Genomic DNA, 16838 nt, shown 5'->3' with positions numbered 1-16838 from the left:
TTAAGACTTATGGGCTGGAGACAGGCCCTTAGAAGTTTAGGATTCAAATGCTGCCCATCATTCAGTCTAGCTGGGAGCTAGATCCTGAGAGAGTATGGGAAATGTGAACCCCAAGCACTTAAAAAACAGGCAGCACATGGCATAACATGGTGTTGGCAGTACTGTGGTTATGTCTAGAACGTTCAGCAGTTCTCCAGTGTGTTGAGATGGTAAGCAATGGCTTGCAGATCAAGTGACACAGCAGTTGTGTTTGAAAATGCTGGGTGCTCTTCAAAGAAAGTCGTTACAGCCCAAGGGAGTACAGAAAAAAGATGCCAAATTTCCTTGTAATGGGTTTTCTTTGTGTCTTGAGCAGCACTTTGTGCCCAGGCAAGGTGCAGGCACAGCCTCTTCATTCAGGGTGCAGCTGCTCTGGGGGTGCTGTCGGCTCTGCCTCACGCAGCCTGTTATACACGATCCAGTGCAGCAAAGCTGCAGCTGACTGCAAGTGCAGGGGCACACAGAGAGAGAAGACAGAAAAATAAATTACTGCTCATGAGTAAATAGGGGAAAGGCTTTTGAAACACTGACAGGGAGCAGTGATCTTGCTTTGCTAGAATGGAGATTGTTTTCTAAAACAGGTGCAGAAGATTCACTCTTTTTATGCTTCTGCACTGGCAGAACAACTGAACCTTTTCTAGGGTATACCTTGGTGAGATTGTTGGTTAACTGCAGGTTAAATCCTTGCAGGTGTGCTTTACAAAACTGAGATCATCTGAACAAAAGATTTCTGCAAAGTCTAACTGGCAAGTCTTTTTCCTCGGGCACAGAAATAAGATAGATCAAAGGTCTAATCTGGGAACTGACTTGTGCAGAATTGAATTAGTGGAGATGCTTTGCAGGACTGTCTGGTTACCAGTGCTATTCAGAAACAGTGACAGTCCAAGTCTGGCTTCCCGAGCCTCCTCTTGGACCTCAACAACAAAGTATTTTTTTTTCCTTTTGCTTTTGAGAAACAAACAAAAATCCTGATGTTTAGAAATGGCTGTAGGTGTTTGTTACAATAGCCTGCTGTCTTTGTGCTGGTCTGTGTACTGCAGCTTCTATTGATATCTTTCTTGCTCTGAAGTTGCTGAAGTTTATTGGTGACTCTAGCCATGACATTTTAGTTGAATAGTAAACTATTCAGAAGTCCTCAGGTTTTGCCACTTAAAATAGTCTTTGTAGAAATATTTTTTTCTACAGGTGAACCTTCACTGCCCCAGCACACTAATATACAGGAGAACAGCTGAACTAATAGCCCTTGCCACTCCAGCACAGGGGTCTTCCAGGTTAACTGGAGGCAAATAGGACAAAGGTGTCTGTTAGTCTGCCCTGTTTCTGCCTGGGTATTTAAATGTGTCTAATGATAGAGTTTTAAAATCTATAATTTTTCTTACTACCTTAAAAATATTTTAGAATTACAAGAAGTATGTGAGCTTTGTGTTTGCTTTTTAAACCTAAAAAGAATGTCGTTATCAGCCAAATGTTAAATGTTTACTTGCTAATTGTTGTGGTTAAATGTTTTTAGTCTATAGTTAATACTGCTTGTTATGAAATGTCCACTGTATACTGCCGTCAAATAATAGTAAACTGGGTGTGAAGTAAAAATTTAGCAGATACTCAAAATTATTAGAAGTACTTTTAATATCACGTAACTTTATCCACACATTTTGAAGTTATTTCATGACGCTGCTTGCTTTGAGTGCAGATCGTATACACTGGAAATAAAAATGTTTATTAATACTTGGGTTGATGTAATGAGTATTAGCTGCATGGTGTAGACTCCCCCTCCTTGTCTTGTAGCCTTTGAACACACTGTTCATGCATCTCTTTGTGGCAAAGGAAGAATACGCCGCTGGATGTTCCCGGGAAACTGTGAGGTGAGTTCCCAGGGAACTGTGTGGTGAAGCAGGTGCGCTCCTGCCATCACTTGGAGAGGCTGTGGAATTTACAAGTGCCTTAAGGTTTGCTGTGCACCTAAACGGAACATCTCTGAAGTCTCAGAAGCTGTAATACATCACCTTGTGTTAATCAGTGCACAGTGGCTCAGAAACTGAGCTGTGGCAGTTCTGAGCACACCTCTCACACCGTGTTCAGCTTTAGCTGTACCTTTGCTGGCATTGCCCACGGAAATAATACTGCACTTGCAAGGTAGATTGATTTTTCTTTTTCCTGCATTTCCACTTGTAAAAACCAAAGCATGTGAGTGAGCAGGAAGCTTAGAAAGCTGTAGATCTTTATGGGATACACGTGTTCCCAGATAACTTACTGCTAGTTTGTTAGCTGCAGATGAGGTGATGAGGCTGCAGACTACAGTACAAGCACAAATATTGCTGTGTTAGCTCAGGTTATTTGGTGTAACCCGGAGTCTGCTGCATAAACAGTGAGCTGCACTTGGTGCTGCTGTTGAATTGACAGTTTGTCACATCAGGTCAGCTCATCCAGATGCCAGGTCAGATCTGCCAGCAGAGCTCTGGCATCTTTAATGGTTCACCAATGGGGAACTGATATAAAAAGGAAGATAGTTGAAATCTAGGGATTAGGAAATTAGAGAGAAATAAGGTGGGGAAAAAAAAAAACAGTGAAAAATGCCCAGATGAATTTTATTTTATCAGAAATGTTTTAATTTTTGAGCCATGTGGACTCATGAAGGAAGATTAAAGACATGGGAGAGAAAAAAAGATGTATATTAAAAGACTAGCTGCTGTCTGTTATTGATGGGTGTAATGATGAAAGACTGAATAAATTTGTCATTTGTCTAGGAGAGCTTTCATCTTACTACCAGAACTGCAGTTTATCCTTCTCTTCATACCAGCTGAGGAAAATTTAGGTAGGAATTTATTACAATATCATTAACAGACACTGAGTTTTGTGGGTTTTTTTTTGTTTCTTTTTTTGGGTTTGGTTTTTGTTGTTTTTGTTTTGGTTTCTGGTTTTGGTTTTGTTCTTGTTGTTTGTTGGTGTTTGTTTTTGTTTTTTTTTTATGTTGAGAACACTTTCTAACCATGTGGAAAACACAGTCTGAAAGTATCTTCCTGTGAAGATCCCTTGTGCAGGAGGTATCTCTGTTTCTGTGCTCACTCCAGCAGCCATTCAGCAGTCTGTCCATTTCTTGCAGTCTTTAAATTTGTCCCAAACAGACAGGACATCACACAGGATTAAGATCAATTCCTGCAAGCTCTGTGACCTAAATAATAGTATTTTCATAAAGATTTAATTCTACCAATTTGATTGCTCTGAAGGTTCTTCAGGTTTGGAATGCTGGATTAATTAGATGGCTCCATTGACAATTCTCTCACATGTTTATAGTGCTGTCCATTTAGCCCCATTGCTTGACTTAAACCACGGATGGCAAAGTGCTCCAAGCCTCAAGTTTGAAATTGTTTGCTCAAACAGTTCTGCTGATGACTTTTAAAGCTTGCATAATGAATTTTCTCTGCCTCTGACGGGTGTTTGTCATCCACAGAGCCAGGCATGAGGGGTGTCTTTGCAGTGATGCCTCCTGCTCCAGCATCGGCAGTGGGTATAAAGTTTACCCTGCTCGTGTGCCCCAGGCACCGGTGCCACCCACGGCTGCACGTGCGCCAGGCGAGGTAATGCCACTGCTGTGTGAGATCAGTGTGCTCTCCTGCTTCAGCTGCTCTGGTTTCCTGTCAGCCCAAGGAGTTCTACTTCATCGCAAGATCAATTGTACTTCTTATAAAATTAGTTTGCTGGGTAGAAAGATTTTTTTTTGGTGATGTTTGTTCTGTGATGAGCTGGAGATGCAGTGCATGCAGTTTTCAGGTTTCTTGAAGCCTCTTCCAACTTAGTTTTGATTTTAATTTTCTCTTATACCATATGCTGAAGAGTTGAGCAAAGCCTGATAGGAAGGCATGTTATCTGAAAGAGTTAAATAAGAGCAGAGAAACCCTAATTCCAGTAGTCATTTAGACATGAAGAGTAATTCTCTTCCAGGTTTTTTTCTGTGGAATTGCTCTATACCTAAATGTAGGTGTTGCTTTGTGGCTGTGTAACAGAGTTGTGATTAAACGAGCATTTCTGGTGGCTGTATGGGAAGTGAAGCCTAGGGACGAGTGCATTGCTGGGGCACTATCACACGTGGATATGGGGGGGTCAGTACTGGTAATCCCACACTAGGCATAGCTCATATCTCTGCCTGGTAAAGCCACACCTGTTTGTTTATGGGCTGGTTCATGCTGCCAGCTCAGGCTGGGTTCTGACAAACACGTCAGATGTTTATTGCACATAGTTAGCTTTATGAAATGGTTCTGAGAAACCTGCAGCTTGTGCTCCTCTAGTTGATATATGCTATAGTTTAAGTTCATGCTCATGATATCCTGTTGCTTGACTTCTGAGTAGTTAAAGAAAAAAGCCTGGCCTTTGCCACTTAGCAGCATCCTGCTGTAGCTTTGGACATTTCAGCGTTACAAAGCTTTTCGTGCTCTGTAACACTGTACAGCTGTCAGGTTTCTGAGTGCTTCCTTTGAATTGTCCAACACCAATCAGTGAGTGGATCTCAATACTCAGAACGTGTCAGTAGGGGAATTAATTCCTAGGGGTTTAAAATCTTTCTATGTGTCTTGATTCCAAGTATATTTGTTTAAACTGTATTTTCTTTTAATGACCATTGGATACTGTCAATGGAATATGACTTTTACTTGACTGAAACTGTTACTTAGGCTATACCAATATTCCTGATTAGAGACACCATCTTTTCTGGCATTTCTGTAGTTTGTTACAAATACTGAACTACTTTAGGTTTTTTATTATTAGAAAACTATGTAGAAAACTGTTTTTCCTCTTAAATTACACCAGTACCTGGTGATATTCATACTTCAGTATTTGTCCATCAGTAGCTTCTGGGTAAGCTAATTTGTGTCTGCAGAATATGCTCTGCCTTTCCTTTCCCTCTGCATTTGCCTCTGTGCTTGGCTGGCATCCATAGTAACGGCCAATGGAGCCCTTGGAGACTCATCTGAGAGAGCTGTCCCCAGCCACCTGCCTAGCAACATGTTCTGGGGGAGGGAGAGGAGATTAGGGTAATCTCTGTTCCCTCTTCCCTTACTTATGAAGGGGGGGGAAAGCAGCTGTAAAGTGATACCTTGCTTAACCATCAGTTTTGGAGTTACTCTCTGCATCTGGCTTTTATACTGTGAGATGGATTGGTTGTGTGCACCAGAACTCAGTGCACTAAGTTTTGATATTTAAGGTCCTTGCTGATATCCTGTCTAGATCCTGTCATTCTTGGGTTTGTACCCTGTGTGAGTCACAGATTTGCAGCTCACTGCTTGTGCTTGCGGTAGAGTTTTTCTGTACTTTATGTTGGTAAGCTACTGATTTTCAGAGGGTTTTTTTAGCTTTTTTTAAGACTATGTTACTGGTAAAAGATATTAAAAAAATAGGAAAAAAATGAAAACAGTTTTGTTTCTACAGTTAATGTGCAGGGACATGAGTGGGCTTATGTGGAACCCCACTGACTGTCATGGGGCCAGTCTCTAGGAATTGCCATCTGCACCTTGGAGCGTCACCTCGTGCTGTGTGGAGCAGAATGCCGTGTGGGGTCTTGGAGCACTTGGCACAGTGTTCCCTTTATGGGACTTGTGTGTCTATTATCCACCCCACAAACAGATACAGTCTCATTCTGTTATCCCTACATTAGTTTAGGTTTTTGAAGTTTAATAGCTCATCAGCAGATTTGCCCCACTAATTATTTGTGTTGCAGTAGTGAAGTTCTGATCTTGCTCAGAGGTCACTTCCATTCTGGTGTGTAGGAGCAGCAAAACCATCCAGAGAGCACATGGATTATCCTTGCATCCTGCACTGGAGTCAGGCAATGCCTGGGAATTCAGATCCTGTTTGATACAATGAGAAATAGAATCTTTTTTGCCCACTTATGTTAACTTTAGGGCTCCTTCTAAACCCATAAATTGGCAGTGAGAATCTGTTTATTCAGTGTTTCTGGGTAGCTGCGTGGAACGGTCATCTCCAAATTGCAGGTGTTTGGATACAGGCACTTCCTTCCGTGGGCACCGGGAATCTGGAGCAAAACACGAGGGAAGCGCCGGTAGCCGTTCCCTGGCTCTCGCTGCAGGAGCAGGTTTGTGCTTCCCTAAGGAGCGAGGAAAGCGCCGGTAGCCGCTCCCAGCCCGGTTCCGCAGTGCCTGGCCGTGCCGCGCGGGGGCGGCAGAGACCGCGGGGACCCGCGGTCGGGACGGGCTGGCGTGGAGCGATCCCGGCTGCATTCCACGGATGCTGCTTTTGGTGCAGAGCTGTTGGTTGCACCGCTTAATTCCAGTGTTTTTCTGAGAGGTACATACAGGTGACTTCATGTTGTTGACAGCAGTTCTGTTGGAGCTGGTTTGCCGTCAGGTTTCATGCCATGGTCCCAGGATGTGTGACTGATGAATTGTCACTGCTTTGGTAAAAGCACCGTGACTCCTTCAGACTTACATCGGTCCCATCTAGGAATAGCAGTTTAATGGGAAAGAGTCTGTGACTGTTTAACTAAAAATGCATGCAGTTTGGGGGTCTGTGTGAGGGTACCACCACACCTTGGGGCAGCCAGGTGCTGTCAGGGAGAGCAGGCTGGAGCAGCAGAGCAGGTGAAGCCTGGCTGGCAGGTGCCCACCTCCTCAGAGCCTTTCCTGAGGCAGAGGGATGTGAGAATAGCACTTCAGCCTTTCTATCTCTTTCAGTGGTGGAGCTTCAACTTGACCTTACAAAAGCACAGTGGCTCTGTGTGCTGGGTGACTTGGCACTGCTGTGGGTAATAAACCAAGCCACTGCTCAGCACTGTGTTCCTGTACACCAAGGCACTGTTTTCTTCCTTGGTGTTTTTGAGAATAGATTTGCTGAATTGCAGTGATGTACCTTTTTGAGATCTCTGCCAAGTCCAACCACCCCATGATTTGTCTCAGTAAACACAATTATTTTAAATGAGGCCTAAGGCCCTGGGCTGAGATGCCTTAGGCAGGAGAACTTTGAAGTGAGCTTCCCTTGTATTTTGTTAGGGAAAGAAAAGTATCTGCACTGGGCAATCCAAGTCTTAGTTGGGTTGTGCTGCCTCTTGGGAGTGGTTCTGTTTCTCCTCTGGTGCTGAGACTCCCACTTTAGTGTGCTTTGGGGATATGTCTTAGGTGAAATTACTTGTGGGTGCAGGCCTTGGAACAGGTATTTATAATATTTCTCTATATGTTAATGGAGTAGAAGAGAAGCATCAGAACCTATTAATGGCAGAGCTGTACGACATAACCTCATCTCTTTTTTGTAGGTTGGAAGATTATGATGATCTCATGCCAATCTGGACACATCAAAGTAAGACTTTGAAAAAGACCTTTGGTGAATATCTCCTTGTTGACCTCATGGAACATCAAGATGAAGAAAATAAGGCAGCTGTTTGTGAGGTCAGTCTGCCATGAGCTCTGGTTTTCTCTGATGTTAGTGATGTCATGAGTGGCAGCTCATTTCTAGCTCTGGGAATGGAATCAGCATCTCACCTGTGAAAGGTAGATGATCTGCACCCACATGGTGCCCTTCGCAGTGTAGGTGGTGTCTGTCTTTAGCAGTGATACCTCCAGTTTAGAAATGAAGTAGCAATTCCTCGTTCTTATGCGGATTCTTTTAAGCAATTGGGACCACTTCACTGTCATGTAGTAACCATGTGGCCACAGTTGCATCATAGGTGACCTGTCTTCACTCCCAGAGGAAATGAGTAGCCAGTAATCCTTTCACAGTTTAAAATGCTGTAGGTTTTTTCCATCTCCTGGCTCACACAGATTTTTTCTGAATTGAAGACAGAAACTCAGGAATTAATTTAAATAAGACAGAGGTGGTAATAATTATCCTGCTAAAAATTCCTGTCAAGATTTTCCTGTGTTAGTAATTGTGCATGGTATTGCAAGGTGATAAGCAACATAACCTCCTTAATTCCTGAAGCCTGTTTTCTGTGGCAAATGGTTTTATAAAACTGCAACATGTAATCATTGCCATTGGGAGCCAAATGGGAAACAATACACCATTAGTGTAATGGCACATTGCAAAGGGCTATTGCTGTAAATAATACATTTCAGTTGCATGTTCAGAGCTCCATGTGAGACCAGCACAAGGTGTTTCAGGCCCTCAGAGTTTGTCCTCGCTGGTACCACGGATTGGGAAGGCGCCTCCGTGCAAACCACGATGGATGCCAATTTTCCCTGCGGAGAATGAAGCTGGCAGCCTCTTTTTGCACATATGGTAGATGGATTGGTTAATCAGCCTCTGCTGAGCCTTGGGCCTGAAATTACATAGCAGCCAGGCAACTGTGGTGCCCCAGCTTTGTCGGTTACACAAACAAGGCAAACAAACAATCACTTGTTGTTTGAGGGCAGAAAAATTAAACTCATACTTTTTTAGGTCTTTATTGGAGTGCTGATGGCCTGATAAAACAGCTCTACAAAAGCAGCCTTTGAATTTTCATTAGGTTTATAAAGGCTTTCATTATGTGCATTAAGGTGGAAAGAAAATATATTTTGATAATGCGTGTTTCACCAGATAATTGTGTACAGTACTAAAAATTGAAGAGCTTCCTTCTAGACTTGTGTCAACTTAAACGCAGAAACCCCCCAGCAGGCTAGTTCTCTCTGCTCAGAGGGTCTTGCTGAGCACTGCAGCCTGCTGAGAACTCCAGCAGCAGTCAGACACCCGCAGCACTGTGGCTTTCAGCACTGCAGGGGTTCTGCCGCTTTCACATTTGCCAGAGATGTTTGTTTTGGAGACCAGCTCTGGGAGTCTTTTGGAACTCCCAAATATTTAGCACTTGTAATTGCTGCAAATAATGCACACCACGTGCTGTGTTAGGTACCAATTATATAATATAGAATTGCTTTCTTGAGTGAATAACCTTACAGGATAATAAAATACACTTCTCAGTTTGTGCACCATCTTAGCTAGAAAGCAATGTCCAGAAATGTCACCCGTTACAGCTGGCTGCATCCAGGTTTTAGTTCAGCTTGCTGTAACTTAAAGCCAAATGATGCCTTTTCAGAGGTATATTTTTTATTTACTGTAACAAATGCTTTACTAAAACAATAGGTCACTGTTTGGTCCATATATATAAACCTAATGCTCTTGCAAGTCATAGCTAATGGAAGACTTGGAAATCCTCAGATGTTCTAATACACACATTACAAGGAAAAAATAGGAGCATCTTTAGATTTTGTAGAAATAGTTCCTTTGCACTTTTTCATTATGCACAGTCAGAGATGGAATGCTAGCATTTGTTTCACAAGTTTTTTGTTCAATTTTTTTTGTCTTGACCTAAAATCAGACTCATTTGTGATGTGGCTCTTATATTTCAGGTTGATGGTACTGCAGTAGGATTCATGAGCTTATGTTCTCAAGTGAATGTTTCCTTGTTTCAAGAGTGTTTTGACTTAGGGCCTTTCCATGGACTCTGTAAACAACATGCTGAAGATGTTCTCCAAGTGCCACGGAAGCCAAGCGTTCAAGAAGGTATCTGTATTCTAAAGTCTAGATAGATTCAAGGTGTGTTAGTGTCAAGCTTCTGAGCAGGCTGTGCAGGAGGTCAGAAAAGGGTATGGGTTTACTAACAAGAAAACACAAATTGCCCTCTCTGTCTTGGAGCAGGTTGCCTGGGGTTTTTTAATTTAAGAGGGGAGTTTTGATAACTTATCTTGGACTCAGGAGCAATTGTTGTTAGTGGGGAGCCAGCCTGTAGATACAGTTGTGCTGTTAAATGAAGATCACATTTTGAAGTCTGGTGGTGTGTGTCTGTCAGCAGCCGAGCAGCTGGTTAACCATGCCTGGTATGTTGTCTTCTCGACTCACCTTATTTCCTTGTGGTTCAGCTTCTGCTGTCTTTGCTTATTGTTGGCAGTCTCCAGGGTTACAAGATTTTGGGAGATCAGGGACTGTCTCTTGATTCCACTCTTATATACAGCAACACATCTACAGCCACCTTACTGCAAGTGAAAAAAACCATGCCTATGTCACCTGTTTGTACAACAGAAGTGTCACGTAAATAATTTACAGTTGTCATCTTTATTTTTCAGTGTCAAAGGGCTTTTTGTGCAGAAGGGCAATGTTTTGCTGCCTGCTAATTATCAGTAATGGAATAAAAAACCCCCACCATTAGGTTATGTATCTGCTTGTCTGAACACAGAACAGCAGGCAAAAAAAGGCAACCAGGGACCTGCAAGGCTGTTGCCAGCTGGTATCTCAGAGCTGGCAGTCACGGAACAGAAAAGGGAGAGGGAAGGTCTTGAAACTACTCCTGTGGACTCCCCTCCCCTGCAAAGAAGCATCATGCACATAGGGGATGGAGGAAGCTGCCTGCCTCCTCCTGTACCATCCTGTGCTCCTGCAGCTTAAGGAGTATCAGCTCAGGAGAGGTGACAGATATAGGAACAGAAATGAGACTGAGGAGGAACAGAGATCACTCATGAGTTGGAGCAGTTGTTGTGTTCAGGTTCTGAGTGGTTTTTCAAGAATTCCTAAAGCAGCATGGTTAGCAGTCCTGTGTTTATCTCTTTCCTCTCCATTTAAAAACTAGGTTAGTTTTGATGAATGATGCTGGTTTACAATGCTGTGGATTGCCTTCAGGTAAGACCTTGGTAAGACCCCTTTCTTTGGAATGACAGCTCTGGGGAAAAAGCTCTACTTATAGACTTCAAAGTAGCTTGAGTTCAAATCATTAATGATCTCAGACACCTGGGAAGAAACTTGAATATCATAAGCTGAGAACCTGGCTCTGGTGCTATTTCTGGAGAGAGCAAGTAGAAATTTAATAGTAAAACTTGCTGTATACTGCTCAGGAACATTAATTCTGTTATCACTGAATGGTAATTAAAATGATTGTTGTAGCTTTGCACACTTTAGAATGTAAACAATTATAAGATTAATATGTGTTGGTGTCTGCTACACCATAAGTTGCTGTTTATACCTGCCAAACAGTGTGACCAAAAGGAGAGTTAAAACTAAAGGCTTTGGCAGTTGAATTTCAGGGAAAGGAAAAAGGAAACAAATCAAATACATACTACTGTTAGTTGAATTTCTGATACCCATTCAATAAGGCAGCGGCTTGGCACAAGAAGTCCGTTAGGGCTTATTGAGAATATATGCCTTTTAGGATGGCTACTAGATAAGCAGCTTTTGGTTTTGCTGCTTGTTACCTTTTTGATTTATGGCTATAAAATAAAAGTCTGTATTTTTCAAACAGTTTGAACTCTTTGCCTCTGATCTAGGTTGCATTATTACATGACCTGTGACTTAAAATTCATTTCAATATTCATTCATGAAAACTCCCTGGAAAAATGGTAACTTTTTTTTTTCTTTTAAATTAAGAATAGAAAGAAAAAAGCCCCCTATTTTAGTAACTAAGTTTACTGTAAAAAAAAAAAATACTGACCAACTAATAAGCACCATTCCCCTCCTCTGACTTCTTAATTCTCTCTTCAAATTACACCTTCAATGAAATCATCTTGTTTGGAGTGGGTTGGGTTTTTCTGTAACTGCAGAGCCACAGAAGAATTGCATCCCAGTAGTCTATTGTTAAGCCTCTCTGACACAAGGGCTGGTTTGTCTTTGGAGTTTGTTGCAGAGTCAGTTCTGTACAGCTGGTTTGTATTGCAAACCCACGGCTGATTCCATGAGGCTGTTTTGGTGAGTGCAGTGTATCTGCAGACCACTGCATCGAAAACTTGCTGCCAGATTGTCCCCTGCTGTGAAGGCAGTGGAGGTTCGTTGACCTGACATACATAGAGGATCTGGACTTTACTTTATTGAATCCAAAGCTGGGAATTTTAAATGCAAACTGCGTTCCTTTGTACAGTAATTTTTATGTTTCCACATTTTAAAAGGATATTTTTTTCAAGCTCTTTAGCTTTTAAGTAGAGACCGCAGGTTGATACTATTTTTCCTTTCAGAATGTAATGCTGAATAATAATGGCAGAGTATACAGCAGTCTGTACTGATATGCCACTTAGGTTTCAGGGTAATTACAGTAATTTGGTTGTTACTCTATATGGCGTCATGAATTAGTTGCTAGAAAACACGATGCAGCGCGAATGATTCAAGGGCTTTTCATCAGGCTTCATGGTGAACTGACTTCTTGATCCTGCTGACTGTACCTCAGCTAACAGCCCAGCAATCACAGGATTATTTTAATTTTCTCTTTATTTGTGGTCCTTACTGGATTTTGTGTGACAGCATTGCTGCTCTTCCCAGACACTCGTGTGCAGCGTGTGTGCAAACAGCGATGCAGCCGTGTCTGACAGGAGTGGATGCTGGAGCCATTCAAGATTTGCATTTTAGTGTAAAGGCAGAAACAACATATCAATATTTACATGACAACAAGAGACTTGTATTAATTAACTTCTGACACCTGCAAGGCTGTTTGTAATGAGAAATGGAGCTGGTTAATCAAGATGACATTTGATAATTTCTGTGAAGGCTCACATCTGTGATACCCCAGAGAATCCATGGCTCCCACCCCCCCGTGTTGCTCCTTGCCCTGCATGTTGCATCTGCACTCTTTTTTATTGACAGGAACAGATTTTCAGATAACAGCATTTTTTTAATAAATGCTTTTTGCTAAATTATTTTAAACCTTTGAGGTACTTTAAAAAAAAAAAAAAGGAAGAAATGTGCCCATTACTGTATGAAGAAATGCTTCTGTCTGTGAATGTAGCTGAGGTGGGTGTCCCAAGGCAAAGTTCAGAGAGAGGAGTGAAGAATTCTCTTTTCTGAAAACTTTCTTTATTCTTCCTGGAGCACAGAAACTGATTTGTGTTCTTGGACCTTTTAAATGCAAGGATGTCCTTGCCCGGTGTGTTTTTCGCAGCAGTGATACCTACACCTCAAGAGCTTATTATTTAAAACTCAGTAGCAGACTTTATTTTTAAATATAAACCCAAACTCTGAATGTATCAGTAAAACTAATGAGGTGGCAACTTTAGGAATAGCAGAACTGCTACTGGTAGGTTCAGGGACTGAAAAGACAACAGCTGACCCTTGGCTTTGATAACTTTGGTGGGTATTTGGAGCAATATGTAGGGTTCCCTGCTATTTCAATATTTCTTTTCCAAGTTGACGATTAAAGTAATTTTGGTCCATCACATTAAATGTGACCTTTAGGATGCATTATCAGATGATTTCTTGTTCTGGATACCATCCTCTCACACTGTAGAGACATAATCCTTCAACACATGGGCTTGGGAACTGCTTTCTCTGGAGTGTGTGACTTCTCTTGCATCACTTTTATTCCTTTTCACATTGCTGATATCTACAAGCTTACCAAAACCTGGGGTCTTTACTCCCGTGGGAGTTCCTCATGTGTCCAAAGCAGGTGTCTGGTTTTTGGCCAAATGATCATATACATACACAAAATTGCAATGGCTCACCAAGTGCTTTCAAGCAGTTCCTTCAGCATCCAAGGAGAGTGGCACAGGAGAGAAGTTCTTAGAGGAAAAGAAGGAAATAGACAAAGAGCAACAACTTCTACAAGAAGTAAAACAGGATTTAAAGGACTGATTAGGCTTAGCAATTGAGAAGCAAACTTAGTTCCTGTATCTTGTCCCTCTTTGCACCAGTAAGAGTTCTGACTCGACTAGGTCTTAATCTGCATTTCAGTTCTTTTAGGGGAACTAATGGGAGAATGAAGAGCCTTTGCTTGTCCTTGTGATCATGAGGAAACAAGATAGTGAAGTGTGGGGTTTAAGAGACCAATCAGTACACTGACTCCTGTTATTTCAGCTCAGATAGGATAAAAATTTGATGTATAATACATGATTTAAGAACTACATCAAAACTGTCTTGTTTAGGTCTTATTTTACAACTAATCCCCTTGGGGTGTTTTTGCTTAGAAATGGAATGGTCTAATGAAGTTCCAGGCAAGTAGCTATAGGAGGGGCTGTGTTAACTGTGGTTAATAAAAATATATCTCTTGATAGAGGTAGCCTTGCCTGTTCCAGCTATTGCTGTAGTTCTGAGGGTTAAACTCACTTTATTAAGCCTTATGCACTTAGTCTTTTTTTCTTTACTCAGGTGAAGATGAAAGCAACCAAACGAGTCAGAAACCAGAGCCTGTTTCGTGTGGGGACTTGGAATGTGTTCCTGGTCAAGATGCAGCTGTGCAGGTGATGCTGCTGTGCTCAGCAGTGCTAATCCCTCCTGGAGCTGACACGGAGCAAGGCTGGCAGAGATAAGGACAAGCAGCACTGCTGATTTCCTGTCCCCTGCATGGGCCCACACGTGTGCCTGCTGTGGAACCTGGATCAGAGTCTGCTCTGCCTGGGGTCTGGAGGGAGATGGGCAGAGTTAGTGGTTGGGTGAACTTTCCCATCCAGTTGCTCCTAAGCAGCCAGGCAGCACAGGGATGGGACTAGAGGGTCCCTGAGAGGAGAGACAGCACGGGGACCTTAACTAACAGAAACACTTTCTGAAATGTTGTAAGTAATTCTGTTTTGTTCCTGTTGCAGGAAGATGTGGCTATGACTGTTTCCCCGACTGAGCTGCCATTGGATGATGGCAGCACCACAGATTCCAAAGCCTCAGAGACATGTCCCTTTGAGAATAAGGAGGAAGGAGATTTTCGTCCACTGTACAGAGGAGCTCCTAATGCCTTCTGTATCCGTCTGTTATGTATTGATGAGGCTTATGAAACCAGGTGAGCATGAACAGCCTGTTACCCCGCTGATAACCATTTGCCAGGTTACATTTTTAGAACAAATCAGCAAGCGGCAGCACCTGCTGCAGTTGGGTGGGAGTTGTTCTGACCCCCTTTTTTTTTCCTGTTTCTTTTACTTTCAGTAGTAACTTTTCAACCTCCAGCTGTAACTTCTCATCTCTGATAGGCCTGTGGGGACAAAAAGAGAGGGATTCATTTTTTGTTGGAAAAAAATGTTAGTTGAAGTTATGGAAGAAGGTGCCTTCTTCCCTGAAGAAACACTAATTCCAAAGCTGACTAGCTGTGAGGGGAGCCAAAGGTCACAGTACTAGTTATGTCCCTGGGGAGGGCAATAGAGCTGGTTTTAGCTTTGCAAGTCATTCTAAACACTCAGTCTCCCATCACTGAGAGGAACTGATTCCATATTCTAGGATCCACTACAGTGGGGCAAAGGGTTTTTCTTTTAAGATGATTGATGCTGCCCTTGGACTTTAAGATCCTGGTGGATTTGAACAGGGCTGGAAAAGGGGTATAGACACTTATTTCCCAAATTTCTCTGTACACTTGGAAAGCAAACCTATATTCAATCACATCAGCAGAAGCTTCTTCAGGAACTTTGTCTCTTTCTGATCATAAACGAGCCATGGTCTTTTTAGACATCATATAAAGGCATATTTTTTGCCCCCTTCTGACCCTCTGTATTTTGTATCTACCATTGTTTCTGTTCTCACTGCATTTATCATTCAGTGCTGTGATCCCAGTCTCTTTTCCCTGGAGACATCTCTGGAACAGTGTGGATTCCAAGATGGGTATCTAGAGAAGATAACATTCCTGTCTGAGCACTTCTCCTAAGATTAAGTCCTGCAAGATCCTTTCCTCACAGCTGAGCAATCTGTGGATCTGTTCTCAAATATTTTGCTTGTATGCTTCCCTGCCTTGCATTTGCTTGGTCCTTCTGCTTGTACAAGAAACACTAGCAAAGCAAATATGTGTAAAAGAGGGCAGGAAGTAATCCTGCCTACAGCTTGGAATCTTGTCCCAAGGTTGCTTCTGCTGGCCCTGCAGAGCATGGGCCCAGAAACAGGGGTTGGGTTGAAATGTAGGTGTGATTGCATCTTAACCCTGAGGGAAGTTTGTTCCTGGGGAACTGTTACCCAGTAAAGCTGCTAAATGTTTCCATCTTCTAAATCCGGAGGTGTTCTGTGCACTTTGTTAGTGCACTGAGAGTGAAATGCAAGGAACTGAACTGCTGGTTTATCTGCAGACATTTAATACCTTTCTAAGCCCCCTGAAAAGTCTTACACCTCCATTCTTGTGGTCCTTGCTGCCAGGAAGGTACTGGATACCAGAGAGAGAAAATACCTTGCAGTGGTATTTTCCTTTCCCCTGCTTAGCTATTCTATTAACTACTTTAAAGATGTATTATATGGGTGAATATATAATACCCCAATCCTGATCTGTACTTACAGCTTGGTTCTAAGTTTTCATTCAAACATAGATATTACAATTAGAAATTTTCTCTTTTCAGTTAGATTACTGAGGTAGTTAAAGGGAACTTAATTACAGGTCTTGGGAAAGGGATTTATCAGTGTTTTTAGGTAATGTCTCTATACTGAACTTCTTCAAAAGATTTTACACAATGGAAAACTATTTTATAAAGCTTCATCTTAACTTTGGGCTTAGAGCTCTTTATCCTTATACATGGGAGAAACAGGAAGGATTTGCTAGTTTCTCGCTCATACAGTTTAAACTGAGATGTCACAATTTGCTGTCACCATGGAGAAGAGAGTGGGATTGCTCTATGTCAGTAGGTGAGAAGTGGAAAGAAGTGTTCAAAAACAATTCAAAGTATTGATGTTCCTGTTAGTCTGCTAAAGCACATCTGTCAGGTTTTCCTGAGTGGAAAGTCACAGAGCTATTGCTACTCTGGCTATTGTGGAATAGAACGACGACTGTTGTAACCTCAGTGTCTGCTGTATACTAATGCTGCTGTGACAGTCCAGGAAGGGCTTCTAAAAGCTTGGAGTCAACAGGATGAGAGCCAATGTTGGTTTGGGTTTTATTTCCCCCTTTCAGTGAAGAGCCTCTTGTTTTGGTATTATGTCAAACCTTCTGGTTATTGTTGTTAATAGAATCATAGAATCATAGAATC

At 42.1% G+C, this 16838-nt stretch overlaps 1 protein-coding gene across 2 annotated transcripts in view; it reads left to right on the top strand.

Moving 5' to 3' along the window:
- CFAP61 (cilia and flagella associated protein 61) overlaps positions 1–16838 on the top strand; it is an 86774-nt gene that overhangs the window by 3543 nt on the left and 66393 nt on the right. Inside the window, exons 4-10 of one of the 2 annotated variants that reach the window (XM_027896833.1) lie at positions 1825–1901; positions 2784–2851; positions 3488–3614; positions 7295–7427; positions 9360–9513; positions 14065–14156; positions 14499–14686. In XM_027896833.1, coding sequence (XP_027752634.1) covers positions 1825–1901; positions 2784–2851; positions 3488–3614; positions 7295–7427; positions 9360–9513; positions 14065–14156; positions 14499–14686 — 839 coding nt within the window. The remainder of the gene's footprint in view (positions 1–1824; positions 1902–2783; positions 2852–3487; positions 3615–7294; positions 7428–9359; positions 9514–14064; positions 14157–14498; positions 14687–16838) is intronic. The other variant, XM_027896834.1, reaches the window with a different exon arrangement.

This window comes from Empidonax traillii, unplaced genomic scaffold (genome assembly GCF_003031625.1).
Source record: "Empidonax traillii isolate 1590-97213 ecotype Southwest subspecies unplaced genomic scaffold, ASM303162v1 scaffold517:size446157, whole genome shotgun sequence".
Taxonomy (NCBI): Eukaryota; Metazoa; Chordata; class Aves; order Passeriformes; family Tyrannidae; genus Empidonax; species Empidonax traillii.
This window is presented reverse-complemented; position numbering and strand designations above follow the sequence as displayed.